The 20,833-nt window shown below is 47.4% G+C and overlaps 1 protein-coding gene across 1 annotated transcript; it reads left to right on the forward strand.

The window, feature by feature from the left end:
- The first annotated feature begins 14,282 nt into the window (after positions 1-14,282).
- On the forward strand, positions 14,283-15,858 carry LOC144109970 (testis-specific serine/threonine-protein kinase 6-like). The gene has a single exon (XM_077642774.1). The coding sequence runs from the start codon at positions 14,314-14,316 to the stop codon at positions 15,781-15,783; it is 1,470 nt and encodes a 489-aa protein (XP_077498900.1). The 5' UTR covers positions 14,283-14,313; the 3' UTR covers positions 15,784-15,858.
- Positions 15,859-20,833: the final 4,975 nt, after the last annotated feature.

Genomic DNA, 20,833 nt, shown 5'->3' on the forward strand with positions numbered 1-20,833 from the left:
AGTTCAGTATGAGAGTACGTGGAGCATTGGGTAAAGAAAGAAGGACCCCGCGTCTGCAAGTTCTTTGCACAGTGGACGGAAAGCGTCTGGTCCCTGAAACGCCTCAAGCACTAGCATAGATGGCAGCCTCGGTGGTTCGTCTACCGGCAACTGTGCCGTCAAAGGAAGGCGCAGTGTGGCCACGCGGCTTTTCGATGCGATAAAGACACCTGCGTGGCCGGTTTTAGTCGAGGCTTTTAGCAGCATCATTCTATCGCATTTATACGACTTCTTTAATACTTAAGGCTCACTGCAATGACTGCATTAGAAGCCTTTACTGAGGTCAGCGGCATAAAAATGTCGGCCTGTGGTTTTTGCACATGAGGTACACAAACTAAAATAACAGGAGTGCTTGAAAAAGGAATTGGTGAAGCGATGTTGCAGTTAGGATTCGCTGGGCTACTCGCTAAAATTTTGTTTATGAGCCTTCTTTTACAGCGAAAGCTGTTACGAAAAGCCCTCAGTGGTGGACGTTGCCGGTCCATGCGTAGACGTCAGCATCCGGCGATCACGTGTCATCACGTGACCGACATTAGGCACGTGACCATGCGTCGATGCGATCGTTATAGTAGCTGAGATTGACGCAAAGTACGTAGGTCTTGGAGTTTACTCCAGATCTTACCGATTGGTAAACAACAAGCAGCAGCACAGCGACATCTTTCGCTCAGTTAACGCGTTACCCTTAGAAAAATATATTTAGATAGTCTATATACCGTCCCTAGACTTTTGTCGATTAAGTCTATACACTTTTGATAGACAATTCCTAGTGACTAGTCTATAGACAATCTATAGATTTATGGCCATAGACTTTTAATAGACTTGTGTCTATTGACAACGAAAAAGAAATATCTATAGGAAGGCGCTAAAGTGTATAGGAAGTCTAAAGACAGTCTATAAACCACTTTTATAAGGGTGCGCAGCAGAACCACAACACGAAGAGGTTTGAAAATGAAGAGTTTGAGCCCTCTATTCTCGGCATATTAAGGTGAAGGTCGTCCTGAAACCGCGGCGAAGCCAAGCTCGAAACTAAAGCCTAAACTTTCCTAACTTTCCCGCCTGAATTATGTCTAGCAGTAAAAACTATCTCGTGCCAGGGCTCCCAGCGGCATTGGAATCAGCGCCGGCGCAGATATAGCAGCTGTCTTTCCTGGCGTCTCAGGCCCCTTGGTAGTTTGCGCAATATTTTTAGGTGGTATTTAGCACTCGCTAGCGTTAAAACCGTCGTCGTTATCTTCCATTCGTTTGTTCTGCACTTCTAAGCCGGATGAGACTAGAAATACGAAGACTCGCTTGTGTCGCCATCAGCGACTTTATGTAGCCACACGTAAAGGTGAGAAAGCGGCCGAGGCCGGCATTCGCGTCGTTAAAGCCGAAGATTTAGGTAGCCGCACACAAAGGTGAGATAGCGTCCAAGGCAGCCGAATGTGTCGCCAAGTCCAAAGATGACAGAGCGGCCGCTACGATTAGTTAGAGAAAACGGCAAGCAACGCTGCGGGTTGACCATTACGAAAAAAGAAAGCGGCTGAACGCAGCTGCACGTAAAGTTTCGAGAGAGTTGAGGGACGCCGAGAACGCTGTCCAACTAGAAGAGAACCCGCTCAGTGATGCGGCTCCTCAAGACACGAAAGCAGCCAGGTGCCAGTAGCTAACAGAAGCGAGTGAATGCAGCGCCGAGCATCCAGCAGCCTAAGGAGCTTGCCGATACCGGTGTGCGGCTACCACCTATGAGTCGCCCTAGCATGCGCTGCGCATTTCCTTTGAGACATTTCATGCAAACACCTACTCTCAATGAATAGAAAAATCGTGATTTTTGTTTTGTTGCGTGACTGCTGTTGGCAGATTTTTTTTTCGTCAAGGATTGCGGCGCGTCTGCAGAAAGTCACCGGAGCATAGCTACTGGCCTTGTTCTTGTTGAAAATGTTGACATTTTGAAGCGCTACCTGGTGTAAACACCGTCGATTGTCGAAGTGTGACGTCGTCCACAGGAAGTTAAGAAGTCGCGGTATAGTTAATGAGTCTCATCACTTCTTGGCTTGTAGGGTTGATGCAGAAACTCTTGTTACATTGCGTGAACGCAACTTCAACTTTTTTCTCACTGAGAAAAAAATTTTGAAAATGAAGAAACAAGTAAACGAGCAACAAAAACTAAGTCCCCTGTATGTCAGCCCTCTTGGCTATGCATTCTACTATATTCCTGTGGGGCAGAAACGTAGAGGATAACAAAAACAGTTCAGCTGGAATTTAGGACCATGCAGCGAGCTATGGAGAGAAAAATGCAAGGTTTAACGTTAAGAGACAGGAAGAGGACTGAGTGGGTGAGGGAACAAACGCGGGTTAATGACATCGTAGTCGAAATCAAGAGCAAGAAATGGGCTTGGGCAGGGCATGTACTGCGAAGGCTAGATAATCGCTGGTCCTTAAGGGTAACGGTGTGGATTCCAAGAGAAGGCAAGCGTAGCGGGAGCCGGCAGAATTATTATTATTATTATATTCCTTGTACTCAGACTCTTCGGATGAGCCGGAGCAGCGAGTCTTGAAAGCGTGGCCGCTTAGGTGGCGGTCAGGGACTGGTAAGCTAGCGACTGGTTAACTGCGGCACTGGGATCTAGCCAGCGTATGGGCTCGAACTTGGGGAAGTGGGTGGCAGTTACACATAATATGCGACAGGGTCTTGCATGCTTTTAATTATCACCGCTATGCGCTGTCCCGTGACTGCCTCTTCCGCGCGTTCTTGCAGAGACATTAGCGGCGCACAGGACGGCGTGTTTACGTCCTCTGTTTCGCTTCATGCGCCGACTGCGTCCTAGTTGTCCCCCACCGTTCTGTCGCGTCTTGCTTTCATATGCGTCACGATTTACGTCATAATAGCGACCCTTGGGAGCCGTGGCGCCGTTAGGCAAGTTTTCCTCTTTCCGGGCTCGATCGTTTGATAGCGTTTGCGTCGCACTTCTACGCGCGGCCAGCGTTGTTTACGTGCATTCCTTTTTAGGAAGGAATGCGTTGTTTATGGAACATTCTTTTTTCGGAAGGAATGAGCCGAGGGAATTCCTGCGTGCGCGTTGCGAATGCCGCAATGATCGAAGTACGAAAACTGGGCCACTAGTTCACAAAGGTAGTAATTAATTGGCTTTGTGGAATGGATTTGCGGGTGTAGTTCGAAACTATTGATTTTTTTATGGATCCCTATTTGAATATACTGGCATCTCTAAAATTCAGCGTAACTCAGATAGGAATCTATCTACTGCCTGGGAAGGCGGCTGTTTCAAACACATCCATCGGTGGATCTTGTTAGACACAGGTTGCTCTTCCTGAGCAACCTCACGCGACTACTCGTTAAATTAACTGCCACCTCCCGTGGTGGTCAGGTTGTGATGACGTCACAAGCTTGTGCAGCACGTCGTGCGAGTCACGAGTAACGGTGATCACCATTTCCGCCTCAACAGAACCCATCTAATGCTATTACGCATTAAAAATACATCCGGGTCTTTTGCTCTCACGGCGCTAAGTTATCGAGATATAACTGAGCCCCTGTACACTACCCAACCCTGGGAGATGTGCGGTTGGTGGATTTAAACTACCTGCCTAACTTGTGGAGGCGATAACAAAACCGAATGGGATATCATGGCTTGAGATGGGTTCTCCGAATGCGCTGCTAACTCCGCTTCTGCTTCTCAGCTACTAACCCTCTCTCTACATATGTTTCAGGCCGCATTGGTCATCGCCATAAAGTAGGTGTTCCTTCATGCCATACGGAAGATCGGTTTTATTTCTGTCGCCAGCGCTTATGAGAGTTAGAAGCGCCTAACCAGTTATGTAGCCGACATTACCGACTTGAATACTGACTACCGTACGTAATTCATCGTTATAAATTCTGTTAAATTCTTATGCAACTGTTCTCGCTGTTATTTTTTTTTGTCTCAATAGTGTTGTTTTTTTGCCTCGTCAAGCGTAACTGTTTTTTTCTTTCTATTTCTTTTTTTTGCTGCCTAACATCAGTTATTGTTCTTTTTGCTGCACCGTATATTACAAAATGTGTGTCCTACCACTCCTCTCTCTTATGCCTTCGGACCCTGAGGGTATGTAAATAAACATGCGTGATATTTTCAAGAAACGCAGAGTAACCTGCACTCTTATCCCTTTATGGGAATCTCCAAAAGTATATCAGGTTCTACCAAAGGAGTATGTACTTATTAGCATCCATCCAAGCGCAGCCTTTCCGAGAAAGCTGGGTATACCTTCCCGTACTATCAATGTAGCTCCGTTTAGTTAGATGTTGCGGGTCACTGGCACGCACGGCTTTGACTGAGTGAGATAAAGTTATACTAACCTGATCCTGGGAATTCAGAGTTCTTTTGGAACATCCTTCCATTTTATTGCGGAATCGAGAACCAGACTACGTTCGCAACAACCGGGTCGTCCGTAAACGAGTTAGGAATCCGCGTGAGCTGTCTGTGCGAAGCGCCTGGGTATCGGCGCGCAACACACAAAGAAAAACGAAAGGGAAACAGTAGAAACAGAAAACGCCATTCGTGATCTAGAGACTTGAGGTTGTTTAAAGAGTCGCGCTTTATAAGATTATCCTCCTCAGCCTCCTGTTTCCTTTCCCTGCTTCTTCCCTTAAGCTCGGTCGATCGAGGGACTAGGACTGGGAAGGTGTATCCGCAAGGCCGGGTAACCATGCGTTTCTAAGGCTTTGCAAGCACGCGGCAGAGAGAAATAGTGAGGGGGTTCTGCAGAGTGGATGGTCTGCAAGTACTACGTCGCCCTGTTGTTAGCGGAAAAGCGCCCCCGAGTCGCAGTTAGATGAGTGCGGATGCAACGAGGAACGCACCTGTCACCATTTTCGGCCGCACCTGCATCGGCGGTTGTTCTGACCAAACTGTTGTTAATGCGAAAGCATTACCTTGCAGTAGTTCCCCAGACAGGGTGCTGTTGGTCATTTGTATGAATAAAAATATGGCCCACGAGAAAGAAAAGCCATCGCCTGGAGTTGTCGCCTCAAGGTGTCACCGGAAGTTGTCCGCAGACCGTGGTACCAAATGTCACGTGACCTGAGACGACGAAGATTAATGGTGGCAATGAGGCATAAAGTGGTTGATGGTGCACTATGTCGTAACCAGGGCTAAAAAATACCGTATACAATGAGGTGGCCTTCTATGTTGTAACTAGAAACCGGATATAACGAACAGACAGGTTGTAACGAAGTAAAGAGAGGGTAGTGTGTCGTAACAATTCAAGACCGGATATAACGAGGTGTCGTAGAATGTCGTAACCCGAAATTATTGATAGTGGTGTAGTGTGTCGTAACCGGAAGTGACGTAGTGGTGTAGTATGTCGTAGTTGCAAGTGTCGAAGGCGGTGTAGTTTGTCCTAACCTTAGATGGAGAAGTGGTGCATGTTGTAACGGCAAATGACGAAGTTGTGTAGTACGCCGTAACCGGAAATTGTCGAAAGCGGTGTAGTATGTTGTAACCGAAAATTGCAGCAGAAAAGAAGCAAATGGTCATTAAAGAGAAGCAAGTAGTCACTCTAGGAGCAGCCAGTTAAACGCAGCAGCAGCAACAAACACAATGCTTTCGCATTTCTCTACTCAAACAGACTTCAGTGCCATGCTTATTTTTAAGGTGTACTGTTGATTTGGGAATCCACGTGAGCCGTCTCAGTTAAGAGTCTGAGAAGCTGCGCTAAACTAAAATCGATGGTTGGTTTATGCATTTGATGACGCCAAGTTCGCCAATCTCTACGTATCTGACGAATTTATTTACTTGATCCAAGTAAATATTTTTTTTAACAATACGGCGGCATATTTTTTCCCGGTGGGGATTTTAATGTTGTCTCATCAATATCCGGCCATCTTGTCATCATTGGTGTTTGTTTGAATAAACTGAAAGCAAGGAGGCTATTCGAGGAAGGGATTTCTTTCAGGAGGGGAATTTCTCGTCTCGTTAGTAGCCTTTGTATGCACATGCTTAACATGCGCGAACTTGTAAGCTCGTGGAACTGAATCAGACAGGTGGAAATCAACAAACACCATGCCACAGTCGGAAGGTCCCTAACAAACAACCTCGAGATGTTCTGTTAACGCTTCATTACCACCGAGGAGGCTGTGTGTGCGACGGATGCCTCCACACTCTCCCCTAGAAAGGTGGTTTGAGGGGTTCCTTGATTCCTTCCCCCACGCTCCTCTCTGCTTTGTGGCGGTATAAACTGATGACGATTGAAGACGTCGCTTGCTGTGACGACACCGGCCGTTTGGCAGCATCAACGCCAGCGTACGCGCGCTTACGTAAGCTACTCGCTTCTTGTTTCCGAGTGCGTTTGACGAGTAACAAGCGCGGCGCTTTGTACGAGTAACGTGAGTCAGAATAGCTGGAGGTATACAGAAAGCACATAGAACCAGGGCACGGACTATACGGAAATCTTCGCTCGTAAAGCTTGTTTAGCGCCGATCTTCATTGTTTTAACGTATGCGCCCAACACAGCACACATCAACTCTACGAGGTGCGTGCTTTGCACACGACATCCGTGTTTGAAATGCGTACATGTGCAAACTTCCAAAGCAGCATGCAAATGTTCAAAAAAGATTGTAAATGGCTTCCTGCAAAGCTGTGTATTAAATTTTCACGTCCGTAAATTTTTAAAGGTTCTTTTTGTTTCTTTCTGCAACGTTACATTACTTTGAGCTTATAAGAACAAAGCACATAAGGGGGCCGTTAAGGTAGAAAAACCAGACGTTAGTTTCTGGTATCTTCCTTTATTATGATACACACCAGATTAGAAAACATAGCCACGTGGACTGCGCTAACGAGTGGTAAATAATTTGACTGATTTTTTTTTCTCTCATGCTGTTTTAATTTCGGTATCAACAACCAAACGACCAAAGCGGTGGCCTTGTGGTAGAGCACCACCTCGCATTCGGGAGGTGCTGGGTTCGATCCCCAGTGCCGCCGGCTACCCACCGGTTTTTAATGGGTACAAGATTTCCCCCGGCCTGGTGCTCGGCTGTTCAGGGTGAGATGCTTGGGAAAAGGGTCTTGACCACAGTTGCTCTGATGGATCAGCGATAAGTTCCGCCGTCAACAACGCTAAATCCGCCTCGTGCGGTAGAAGCCCATTTGTGGCCCTTTTAACCGCAGCCGTGGCCTCTTGGTAGAGCACCCGCCTCGGCTTCGGGAAGTGGTGGGTTCGACTCCCACTGCCGCCGGTTACCCATCGGTCGTGATTAATGGGTACATGCCATTCCCGGCCTGGTGCTCGGCTTTATAGGGTGCATGGCATGGGAATGGAGCCCGTGCCTTAATTTCCCAACACTGTGTGAGCGTTGACACGGCTAGCGACCCCTGTTGTCGATGCTTTCTTCGTTTAAATTCACGTCAACGCTTACGAAAGCCTGCTGAAGAGTTCCAGTGACAAAATATGAACAAGCGTCGATAATATCGCGCTTTTAGCACGTGTCACGTGATCTGCACGCATCATGTACGTCGCAGTCGCTTTCGGCTTTTGAAACCGAAACTGAAACGACGCAAGAATTGCCCCGCCGCGGTGGCTCAGTGGTTAGGGCGCTCGACTACTGATCCGGAGTTCCCGGGTTCGAACCCGACCGCGGCGGCTGCGTTTTTATGGAGGAAAAACGCTAAGGCGCCCGTGTGCTGTGCGATGTCAGTGCACGTTAAAGATACCCAGGTGGTCGAAATTATTCCGGAGCCCTCCACTACGGCACCTCTCTCTTCCTTTCTTATTTCACTCCCTCCTTTATCCCTTCCCTTACGGCGCGGTTCAGGTGTCCAAAGATATATGAGACAGATACTGCGCCATTTCCTTTCCCCCAAAACCAATTATTATTATTATTATTATTATTATTATTATTATTATTATTATTATTATTATTATTATTATTATTATTATTATTATTATAAACGACGCAAGAAGAAAATTCTATTCTGTATAGTCCAGCTGCCGTAGATAAATTCAACGTCATGCCTCCTGTATACCATTGTCAGGCGCATCACTCCAAAGAAAAAATATTCATCCAAAAATTTGATGTCGTCTCTCTCTGTTGTATGCTACAATAATCTCATACATTTTCCGTCGTGCAAATATCATACTATTTCTGATACTGTATCACATCTGTACAACCTACTACTACTAATGCTCGGCCTGTAAATTATGGCCGAATAAAGGTCTTCTTCTTCTACTACTACTATAACTAATGTATGACAAATGTATGACATTTGTATGACATTTGTATGACATTTTTGTAAAAAGTATACATTAGTATCGAGAACATTATGAGGTTATTGCATCATACAACTTTTTTACAGTAGGGCAAACTACCGTTTAATTCGAGAAATAAACTCAGAAATTGAGTGTGCAGACTGCACCAATGATGAGGACACTGTGATTTCGACGAACGAACCGCTCTTGCTGTAAAAGAGAAGGTGAATAAGCGGTAATGAGAAGAATTAAACGGGAATAATACCTTGTTTAACTCTATGTAATATACGTAGCTGCGAGTGGCGCGCCGCCAAGCATGCGGGTGCCATTGTACGCGTGTAGTACACGGGCTATTACGTCCGTGTTCGCGTCGTTGCTTCTCCGATATAGCCATTCACACATGTCTGGTGACGTAACCGGCTCGCCATCGCCCAACTACCGCTTTGTCATCGCGTCTGATGAGCCCCGCGCCTGCCGCCCGCTTCGAGGGAGACGCAACGCGCTTCGACGGAACTGTTTGTCGGGATATTCTCCGTCGTTTCGACTTACCAGCTCCCTTCAATAGTGCCAATACAATCGATGAGAATGAAGCAGAACACAACGCACGCGCACCTGGCGGATTTCGGATAAGAGTGTTCATGTCAGAAAGCGAGAAGGAAATAAAGCGATCGGCCTTTAAGAGCAATCGTCGTAGCAAGATAGAGAGGCGCGTGTTCTTAGAAGCAATTAGCGACTATCTCTATATCGTTCGCAGATATTCGCGCGAGGTCTTCGCGAGTGTCGATGGAGGAATGTCAACTATGTACCGTAATGACCGAGATACAGTCCGCACCCTGGCACTCCTGGGTCCGCAGGGCTCAATTTTGGCTGAAAAAAAATTTCTTACTGTAGTTAGATACAACTCAACAACTAAGCGGAAAATCCCCCTCACAGGAGTTTCACCAGCCAATGGCGTTTACTGATTCTTGACATTGTAGGGGCGGCAGATGAAAGAAGACTAACCATGGTATAATTAGATCAATCGCGGCTTCATGACAATCGGTAGACACCACTGGCTGGAGGGCCTCCTTCATGGCTATCTGTTGATTTTTTATTGAGTTGTATAAGCGTACAGATCGTCCGCACGTGCAACACAGCTTAGAGGAACCAGGTGTGCAAACAGAGCATAAAATTGTATGTACAGGCACGGCACAAATATCACAAAACGTCGCGGTAGAATAAGCGTTGGGTTTTTCAATGCTTATTTGACGATACTGAGAGAAAAAAAAAGACATGCTGTAGAGTCGGCACCAACAAATAGGTTTTATGAGGTTTCAGCTTGACGTCTCAAAGCGACTCAGGCTGTGAAGGACGACGTAGTCTAAGACTCCGGAAATTTCGACCACCTGGGGTTCTTTAACGTGCACTGACATCGCACAGTACAAGGGCCTCTAGCATTTCGCGTTACTCGAAATGCGACCACTGCGGCTTGGATCGAACCCGCGTCTTTCGTGTCAGCGGCCGAGCACAATAACCACTAAGCCGCCGCGGTGGCTAACCCTAACAAAAAGTCTGAAAAGCGCTGTATTTGTACTTTTCAAGCGATAGCTTAACTACTCTATAGGGAAAACCAATTTCGCTGTGCGTTGCCGGTTGACAGTTGCCGGTTGACAGAGGTCAAGTGTGGCTATAGGCCTTACCATATGTGGTCCATGTGTCACTGCTTGACCTTTGACCTTTTGATTCGCTGGTAGAGGGTGCTAGAATAGTCACGTGACAGCCGCGTGAGGTCGTGCTATGGAAACTGCCGTTGTGACGTCAGTCTGAGGGAAACAAAAGCCGAAGCCGTGCGCTTCACTTAGACGCCATGGAGGAGTACTGCTAGGAGCGCACGTATAGCGCTCATTGGGTGACTGACCTCTCGCGATCAACCTTTAATTTAACTGCCACCAGCCAGGGTGGCAGGGTGGGTGCGCTGCCCATCTAGTGTGCGGAACGCACTCACCGTTACAGACGCGAAACCGCGTCTACTTGCCGTATACCCAACAACTTTCGCTCTCTAACCAGGTTAAGTAGTAGTTAAACCGCAGGCTATTTTTAAACTTGTATGCCTGTGTGCTGTATACCGTAAATTGCGGTAATAAGGGTTGGACGTTTTTGGTTTTTACGTTTTCAATGCTGAGTTAACTTTTTTCGGCTTGTTTTTCAGCGATTATTATTCCATCTGGGTGAATCCTGATTTTTGTTTATCAAACAAATGTTGTCCTTGCGCGGTTGAAAGAAGCGTGGAATTAATATTTGTGTTTTTTTTCTCCATCACCACCTACTAATGCGCCAGTAGGGTGTGCCGGGGCAAAACGGACACAAATATAGATATAGAATAGACAACCTCGTTTTTATTATTGACGATACTTAAACAAGTATTACGAGTTGATTTTCCAGCATCCTGGCATCGCGTTCAGTAAGTATGAAAAAGCGATATGATGCAAAAACGCTGAAAGATGCTATACTATTCAAAAAATCTAAACTATCGCATTTTGCCGCGGCCCATAGGATAAAGTAAGACAGTGCAAGGGGCGAAATTATAAGGCCATCCAAATAAACGTATTGCTGTTCTTTATATGTTAGCACAATGGTCGCCAATACTGTCTTTGCGTGTCCGTTTGCATGAAAAATACTGTATGCAGACCCCGCCCGGCGTTGTTTCTTTCGGTTACTCCCTCCAAACTTGGAAGTTCTACAACCGGGCTTTGCTCGCAGCCTGGCTACGCGATACTTGCGAACTCATGTCAAACATTCTCGGCCAAAAATTTTTAATATTAGAATATTGTAATGTACCGTTATGAAAATATCGAAGGTAATTGTCAATTCTGGCGATGTGTACCAAAATCTTTCTTTTAAAGTTATTCCATCGCTCGCATCAAGCATTTAAAACTTTCCTAGAACAAGAGTAGGGAACGCTTTTGACGATAGCAAAAGCGTTAACAGCAAAACAAATGCAAAGCTGTCGACGGTAGATGTGCGGATATATTCATTGTTATAATGAAATCTTGCGTTGTATGCGAAAATTGCGTTCATAAACTCTTTTCCCGTTAAAAGATGATTTTGTCCAGAATTGTTGGGTATGTCCCCGGCTTCCTTGCAGTTTTCACTGTTTTACTCTCAGAACCGTTGCGCTTGTTTTCTGTTCCTGTCAAAGGTTACTAATATTTCTCTATTCAAGGTGCATGAACACGTGACCTTGAACGAGATTGTAGGTCAGACCGAACAGAGCGTGCTCCATTGTCAGAACGTGTTGTGCAAGTAGTTTCTTGTGCTGGTCGGAAAGAGAGCCCCGTTTGATCCCTCCCCCCCCCCCCCCCTCCTAGAAAAGAAATACAGAAAAGCTTCGAATAGCTTCACTTTCTTCTTCTGTTGAGGAATAAGAAACATTAAAACATTTTATTCGACCTAAAATGGTGGTTAGTTCCCCTCTTCCGGGAGCGCGTTGGACCTTGCAGCTGCTCTTGACTTTCGGCTAGCTAATGCCGAACTTGCGGGTCTGAACTGAACAGCATTTCCTTCCGCCACTGAATCATCAGTTCTTTTATGCTTTATATTTACATGCTTTCTTAACAGGCCCATGTCATGTACTATAGGTCCGCCTCTATGCACACAGTATACGCATTGTGCCTTATTATCTCCTGAGCAGATTACGTGAAAACATTTTTGTTGTGAACACGTGTTTGTTTGCATTGTTCTTTGTGTTAGTTCTTGTTGCTTGTCTAGCTCTCAATCCGGTGGCGCGTATTCCCTTCTGCATAGCTTAGTGTAGTAGATTTCTGAATATTTGGGTCTGCAGGATTGAGGCCGTCTGGTTCTGCTTGATACCTTCCCCCCCCCCCCCCCCCCCCCCCCCCCCCTCCGGAGCTTCCTCCTTGTTTCCTCGTGCTTATCGGCAAACAGTTATCTTGTATGTTCGCACCACCATAGAGGGAGCTAGAAGGCGAACAAAATTGTTTGCAGGCGCGAACAAAGTCTGTCTTTACTTCAGACCCCGGAGATTGCTACGATGTCACTTTTTATCATCCATAGAGCCTGCAGCAAAAAATCATTCTCCTGTAGAAACAGGAGGATAAAACCGCCTTAAACTTTTTAAGAAGTTACAATGGATAACCAATGGTAATAAATAAATGCGTGCATTATTGCGGAAATGGTAAAACTTTATTGGATGCACTGGGGCGGGTTTTAGAGGAGAGTGGAAGGTATCGCCACTCCCGTGCCTGGGTGGTAGCGCTCATTCGGGGACACCATTGGCGGTAGCCGCTGCCCGCGCTTTTTGAACGATAGAGCCCTCTGGGACCCCAGGTCCAAGCAGCCGGACAAGGTTGCCCCCCAGCCCTCTCTGGTTGGCTGATTTACTCTCTTTATTTGCCAATTTTTTCTGGCAGGCCCATACCATATGATATGCGTCTGCCCACATCTCACAAAACTTACAATACCCCGTAAAAGTAAGGTTTATGTGTTTTAGAATCGCAGGCCTTAGAAACGACCCCGTTTGCGGCCTTCTGAGGTGTTGTTCCTCAGTTCTATCATTGCGGGCCGCGTTTTCTCTTTTGCGGTTGCGGTGCAGCATGCCGAGGAAAATGGCCCGCAGAAAATGTTCATTTTTGACGGCTTGCTCGCTCACCAAGGCTGGCTAGTTTCTCTGGTTTGATTTGATTAATGTAGTCAGCTTTAAGTACACGTTCAGTGTACAGGCGCCGGCACGTTTTAGTTCATTATGGAATTAATGTTATCTCACGTTTGCAAGCGTTTTGGCGCGAGGTGCTTTGGCTCATGTCACATTCAGCCCAATTCTCCTCTAAATAAAACTCAAGAGCCTGTATTAAGAGCTGTATTTGCAGAAGGAATTCCTAGAGTCCCAACAAAAAACTATGCGGACGCTTAAGTGGAGTATGATAGCGTTAGATTTCACGTTACGTCCCGTTACCTGTTACCTTCAGTTACTTGTTACCGTTTCCCCCGTTACCTGTTACATCCGTGCCGCTACTAAACCGCCCAAAGTGAACTTTTCCATGCAGTAATGAAATAAGTTAAATTGGTTCAGAGCAAATGAAAGGCGCAGTAACTGGTTCAAGTCTCGATGGACACCTCAACCGCGCCGTGAGGGAAGGGTGGAAGTTGGAATTGAAAGTTGAAGAAGAGAAAGAAGTTCCGTAGTTTAGAGCTCCAGTATAATTTCGACCACTGCAGGATCGTTTAACGTGCACTTACCTCTCACTGCACACGGCCACCTTTTTAGTTTCGCCTCCATCAAAACGCGGCCTCGATGGCTGGGTTCGAGCCCGAGTACACCGTCAATCGAAAGCTAGACACAGATGCTGTATGTACGGGTGTCAGCCCGGCCCCAGCCTAGACCCGGCGGAACAGCGCATTTTTGGGCAGGGCCTTTACCCGCCGCGGTGGCTCAGTGGTTACGGCGCTCGGCTACTTATCCGGAGTTCCCGGGTTCGAACCCGACCGCGGCGGCTGCGTTTTTATGGAGGAAAAACGCTAAAGCGCCCGTGTGCTGTGCGATGTCAGTGCACGTTAAAGATCCCCAGGTGGTCGAAATTATTCCGGAGCCCTCCACTACGGCACCTCTTCCTTTCTTCTTTCACTCCCTCCTTCATCCCTTCCCTTACGGCGCGGTTCAGGTGTCCAACGATATATGAGACAGATACTGCGCCATTTACTTTCCCCAAAAACCAATTATTATTATTATTGGGCAGGGCCGGGGCTTTAGGGCCTGCCTTCACCGGTTCAGTGCTGAAGTGTGTACGCCTCTTTGCAATGAGGGAAACAAATAAAAACTGAGTTTGAGGAAAGGTGAGGCTCAACAGCTGTCTTCTCGATTCGCGCTTCAACCTAGCCGTGAAGAAAGGTACTTAGAAGACAAAGAAGACCAGGGGCGTGGGAAAAGAAGAAGAAGTGGGGCGTGTGTGACGCTTCGAGTCCATAGGAGCGCCGACCGTCCACAGTAGATTAGTGCTTCTGAAACGACGTCGCCAGTGTCCGTGGACCCCATTGTAGTTGCGTTTGCTGCCGTGAAGGCCAGACATGGCACCGAAAGGACAAAGCAAGCAGGGACCGAAGAGCAACGAGGAGCCCGAGGAGATCCAGGAAGAGCGACCGGAGGACGCGGAGAAGTCCAGGGTCCTGCTGGAGCAGCACGGCTATACCGTGAGCAGGACGCTCGGCTCGGGCTCTTACTCCACGGTCAAGCTGGTGTCCAAGAAAGGCATTGCGTACGCCTGCAAAATCGTTTCCAAGGAGCTGACATCGGCCGTGTACCGGGCGAAGTTCCTGCCCCGTGAGCTGGAGATCATCGCCTCCATCCGCCACCCGCACATCACCTACGTGAGCGAGATCATCGACATGCCGTCCAAGGTCTTCATCATCATGGAGCTGGCCCCCGGAGGAGACCTGCTCGAGAAAATACTCAAGGTGAAGCGCTTCAAGGAGAAGAGGGCGCGCTGGTACTTCCTGCAGATGTCCAGCGCGCTGGCCTACCTGCACAGCAAGGACATCACCCACCGGGACCTGAAGTGCGAAAACGTCCTGCTTACTTCGACCAACCACGTCAAGTTGGCCGACTTCAGCTTCGCGCGATACTCGGCCGGCCGGCAGCTGAGCGCCACATTCTGCGGTAGCGAGGCGTACGCGCCGCCCGAGGTGCTGCAGGGCGTGCGTTACCGGCCCAAGAAGGCGGACGTGTGGTCCCTGGGCGTCATCCTGTTCGTCGCAGTCACCGGCCTGCTGCCGTATGAGTCAGAGTGCGTGCCTCGGCAGGTGCGGCTGCAGATGACTCGCACGCTACGCTTCCCTCAGGTACTTCCTCTCAGCTCGGAGCTGAAGAACCTGATCAGGGGAATGCTCGAACCGGTCGCAACCCTGCGCAGCTCCATGGCAAGGGTACTGCGTCATCCCTGGGTAAGGGAGCTGCAAGTTCCCGCGGTCCGGACAAAAGACAGGGTACGGCAGCCGAAGTCAGCCCTGGACGCCGGCGTCGAATCGCCGTCCACGGCCAGCCATGAGCAAGACGGACACTCTGATGAGATCTCGAGAAGCCTGAGCTGCGATAGCACTCGCTCGAGCCTCTCGGCTTCCCCGGATAGGTCGACCGCTTCGCGCGAGCTTCGCCGCCAAGAGGCCAAGGAGGACATTTCCCTTCTCGCCTCGAACTTGACCTCTCCGGGGTTGAGCGCACACGGTAGTCCGGACCGCAGTCCCGGCAACGTCTCAGGCGAAGCTACGCCCAACGACAGTCGAGGCCGCGACGGCGCAGGATTGGAGGGCGAAGCCGATAACCCGACCCAGAGCGAGCTCTCGTCCATACTTCGCGAGGCGTACTACACGGGGGCCGAGAACCTGGAGGCGGAGTCCGATCTGTACGCCAGTGTGTCCAGGTCACGTTTCCTCGCCGATGAAGTGTCTACTGGCTCAGCGTTTGACTCAGCCATAGAAATGCTGAATATAAGGCCTCTGCCCCAGAGCAACATCCAACCCAAGGGTATCATGAAGCGCTAATGAGGAGAGAATGCTCGTCGTCCACTTTGCTCTCGGTGACGTCATCGGTAGCGCTCTTTATATTGTTTCGCATAACAGACGAAAAAAATAACAGTTCATGGTTAACGAATATCCTTAAAACGAAGATGCCGAGCGATCATTAAAATTCGAGCGACACTTGCGCTCTGCGTTGAGTCTGGCGCGATTGCCTTAATGGCTCCCGTTAGCGCCCTGTGGTCCTCTTTGCGTATCATTTCGCGGAAAATAATTTATCACCGGCACACGTCCGTCGACGACAACTGAGTGCAGTGCTTTGCTAGTTGTAACGCATAGCTGCAATTAACTAATGGATCAGCCAGTTAATCAACCAAGCAAGCAAGCATTCAATCAAGAAAAACAGGCAACTAGCTGCCTGTGCGGACAGCGCCTAACTTATTTCACGTCGCAATGCTGTCAAGTATTCGTTACAGGCTGAGAAAGGAATTCTTTTCAGCCACGTGCATGTCTCGTCTCTTCTCTTATCGCGATGCCAAACAACGGAACCTTGATTCGTGTGGACAAATTAAATTTGCCAATTTGAATTGCATCTATTCTTAAATTTTTTCTCTCGCAGCAGCTCTCTGCTGATTTTCTGCATCTCGATTACTTGTATCAAAAATTCTTGAAGGTAGCTTCCAGCTTGCTTCTTTTTTGTTCACTGAGAGGGCGGGGGGGGGGGGGGGGAGGGGGGACGGTTGGAAGGGGCTATGTGTTTTGAAGCTTCTACTTAATTAAAAGTACTATATAACCACCTGGAGATAACATTCGTGCGTCAGTGCACGAGTGCGCCCACAACGAAGCCAGCGTTTCACTCCTCCTTTGGGCTACCGCGCCGTCCTCTGCGCAAGCATCAGCTTGATTTGTGGACCCGCGAAATGGTATATGGCTTTTCCACGCGCGCGACTGGCTCGCGACGTAGCCGCCAAGCTCCTCCGGCCACCGTCGCCCCATCACCCCCTCCTCCGCCTTGAAAGGAGAACGCGTCCGCGGCTGCGGAGTTGTGAAGGATGCGTATTTTTGGGATCGCAAGCGGAGAAGGGAAGGGCTTTGAGTGGAAGACGGCGGCGATGATGTATACCCGCACACACGTTCCGGCGGCGGCGTCAGAACGGGCCGAGGTTTGTTTACCAGCCTCGCTGTGCACTGGGCCGAGCCGCCCGCGTGCTTTGCCTTGCGCACTTCCTCTGCAGCTAAGCTGGGCTGAGCATGGAAATGAGGAGAAAGATTATGCTTTGTGTTTCTCGTAGCCCTGCATAGCCCTACCACACCGAGACGTTTATGTTACGTGCGTATCTATGGTCCTACGGAGGAGAGAAGTAGAAAATGCACTGGCCTGTTCACTGCAGCCTACTAGCCCACTATCACAGCCACTTTGCGAATAGAGCAGTGTGGTATGTCCTGACCCAAAGGTTGGGCGTCGCCCTGCAACACGCACGACGTGGAGTCAGTAAAGTCTTCTCTGCTTTTTATGCGTTCTCCTAGGACTCATATTTGGATTATTTGCATATTTATAACATGTTGCATTTTATTCAGTGGTGATGTGACATAAAAAGAAAAAAGAAAGTTAAAACATGTTGGACAAGAAATCAAATAATTTGTACAAACAGGCTTCAAGAAGTTAGCCTCGTCAGACGACAGGACTTCGTAAGCGGTGCTCTGTACTATTATGATATTTATGGAAAAATACACATAGTGAATGAAACGAAACTTTCTCTATACAGGCATGGCCAATGTATACCATGAAGTTCTGCAAATTAACAACGGATTAAGAGATCTACAAAGACCATTTTTGGTGCACTTAAATATCCTAATACCTAGCCGGATAATAATAATAATAATAATAATAATAATAATAATAATAATAATAATAATAATAATAATAATAATAATAATAATAATAATTGGTTTTGAGGGGAAAGGAAATGGCGCAGTATCTGTCTCATATATCATTGGACACCTGAACCGCGCCGTAAGGGAAGGGTAAAGGAGGGAGTGAAAGAAGAAAGGAAGAGAGAGGTGCCGTAGTGGAGGGCTCCGGAATAATTTCGACCACCTGGGGATCTTTAACGTGCACTGACATGGCACAGCACACTGGCGCCTTAGCGTTTTTCCTCCATAAAAACGCAGCCGCCGCGGTCGGGTTCGAACCCGGGAACTCCGGATCAGTAGTCGAGCGCCCTAACCACTGAGCCACCGCGGCGGGGCTAGCCGGATGGCTAGCAACGGATTCCACACGACTCCCGCGTGTAACAGCCACGTGGCAGCCACGTGACGGCTCACTTGGATTTCATATAAACGCCACGTGCCGGCTCACACGGATGACACGTGGTTGGCCACGTGCCGCCTAAGTAATAGTCATGTGTTGGCCACACATATGGTTTATGGCGGTTTAACGTCCCAAAGCGACTCAGGCTATGAGGGACGCCGTAGTGAATGGCTCCGGAAGTTTCAGCCACCTGGAGTTCTTTAACGTGCACTGACATCGCACAGCACACGGGTCTCTGGAACTTCGCCTCCATCGAAATCCGACCGCCACGGGCGGGATCGAGCCCGAGTCTTTCGGATCGACCGCCGAGCGTCATAACCACTGAGCCACCGCGGCGGCTAGCTATTAGGATATTTAAGTGCACCAAAAATGGTATCTGTAGATCTCTTACTCAGTTGTTAATTGCGGAACTTTATGTTATACATTGTTCATGCTTATATAGAGAAAGTTTCGTTTTATCCAATATGTATAATTTTTCGATATATCTTAATAGCACAGAGCACCGCTTATGAAGTCCTGTCGTCTGGCGAGGCTAACTTCTTGAAGCCTGTTTGTAAAAATTATTTGGTTTCTTGTCCAACATGTTCTAACTTATTTCTTTTTTTATGTCGCTTCACCACTGAATAAAATGCAACATGTCATAAATATACAAATTATGCAAATATGCGTTCTAGGAGACAGCATAAATAGCAGAGAAGGCGTCAGTGACTCCACGTCGTGCGTGTTGCAGAAGCTGGCTCCTGTCTCCTGACCTCAGTAGAGGTCATAAAACTATTTCGGCGAACAGACTTCTTTTTTTTAAGTGGACGGCGGAATGCGTGAAATATGTTTTTGGAGGTCCTGGCAGGGCGTTGCTTAGCGCGGTCGGTTCGTTCTATTTAAACCCAGCCGGGGCAGCGCGTCGCTTGCACGTTGGCGGTGGGCACAGACCGTGACCGGCTGCCGGTAACGAACCGTGGAGTAGCCAGCACCTCTGCCTGCTGTGACGTAAGCAGATAAGGCTTTCATGCATACCGACAAATACAAGGTAGCAAGAGATGATAAGACGACAAAGGTTAGACACTATAAGAGACAAAAACACCCCAAGATAAGTCCTGTGAGCGGGATATGTTTGGTATATTTCTTATGTAATCCTGAGAGAAGCCCACTATTAGGCGTTTTACATAGAAGAGTGCTTCGTCCCTAATCGTTTCGAAATGGTAGAGTTCGCTGTTCTTTGTTTCCGCTCAAGAGAGTATTTGTATATAAGTACGGAAGAAACTATTCTCTACTGGAACATCAGACAAGACCATTGCCGCAAATTATTAAAGTATATGCCCGACAGGTGCACAACATGCAGATTCCGTAGGGCTGGTGCAGGCAAGGCTTACGAGCCTATTATGGAAATCTCTTGAAAGACGTATGGGGAAATGGAAATTATACTGGAAACATACAGAGAGCGTACGAATTTCCGCACACTATGCAAACTTCGTATTCCCACAATTCCGTACGCTCGGGCCTGAATGTTTCTGCAGGGCTGCTGCTTTTGCATCAGTACTAGAATGAGTAGTATAAGTACTGGAAGTCTGGAACAAGCCAGAACGTCAGTGACATCATTAACCGTATTCCTTGACAAGGATTGCTTGTAATATAAAGAGTGATAAATGGTTAGGATCATATGACCCTTACAAAAATTTCTTCAGTCTATACACTGTCCGTAGACTTCTGTCTATAAACTATCTATAGACAAACCTTAGAGAGCAGTCTATAGGTAGTCTATAAACAATCTATAGATTTATGACCATACATTTTAGTAGACGTGTCTATAGAATATGAATAGACAAAAATAAATATCTATAGGAAGGCGATAGAGTCTGCAAAAAGTCTATAGACTGTTTGTAGACAATTTTTGTAAGGGCAGTGCCTTAAAACTAGCCCTAACTATCCATGCTCGGTACGCGATGAAGGAGACAGGAATTGAAGCTGAAAATCAGACCGCCGATGCCGAATAGTGCTAGTGTGTTACCGTCTTTTCGTAGCTGTTTAGTGAGAAAATAAGTGAAGAATGTGTATCGATACCACCGCATACTTTGGGGTCAAGTAAATACATATGTGGACTCGAGAAATCCTACAAAACCAGAGTCGTGGGAAGCTATATAAATGGATCCTGTTACTATATACCGTCGAAGTCAAGCTCGCGTGATTCTTTGCGGACTTTCCATGTATTCGATATATCGTTGATTCCACTTATTCGGTCTGTTGTGCCATGGCGCTCTCAAACAACGAACTTTTGTGTTGGTTCACTGTAGATTAACTAATTTCTCGTTACTTGATACGGCGCCAGGCGTGCAAAAGTGTGCGTTAGCAGAGGTAATTAACGGAAGTGAATGCAGAAAAAAGATCACTGATTGTGCAACAATTAATAAAAGCAGAGGTGACGTGGTATGTCTTTCATGTATGTGTACTATATCTTTTATACATACATACATACATACACACACACACACACACACACACACACACACACACACACACACACACACACACACACACACACACACACACACACACACACACACACACACACACACACACACACACACACACACACACACACACACACACACACACACACACACACACATACATACACATACATACACATACATACATACATACATACATACATACATACATACATACATACATACATACATACATACATACATACATACATACATACATACATACATACATACATACATACATACATACATACATACATAC

The sequence above is a fragment of the Amblyomma americanum genome, chromosome 11, assembly GCF_052857255.1.
Source record: "Amblyomma americanum isolate KBUSLIRL-KWMA chromosome 11, ASM5285725v1, whole genome shotgun sequence".
Classification (NCBI taxonomy): domain Eukaryota; kingdom Metazoa; phylum Arthropoda; class Arachnida; order Ixodida; family Ixodidae; genus Amblyomma; species Amblyomma americanum.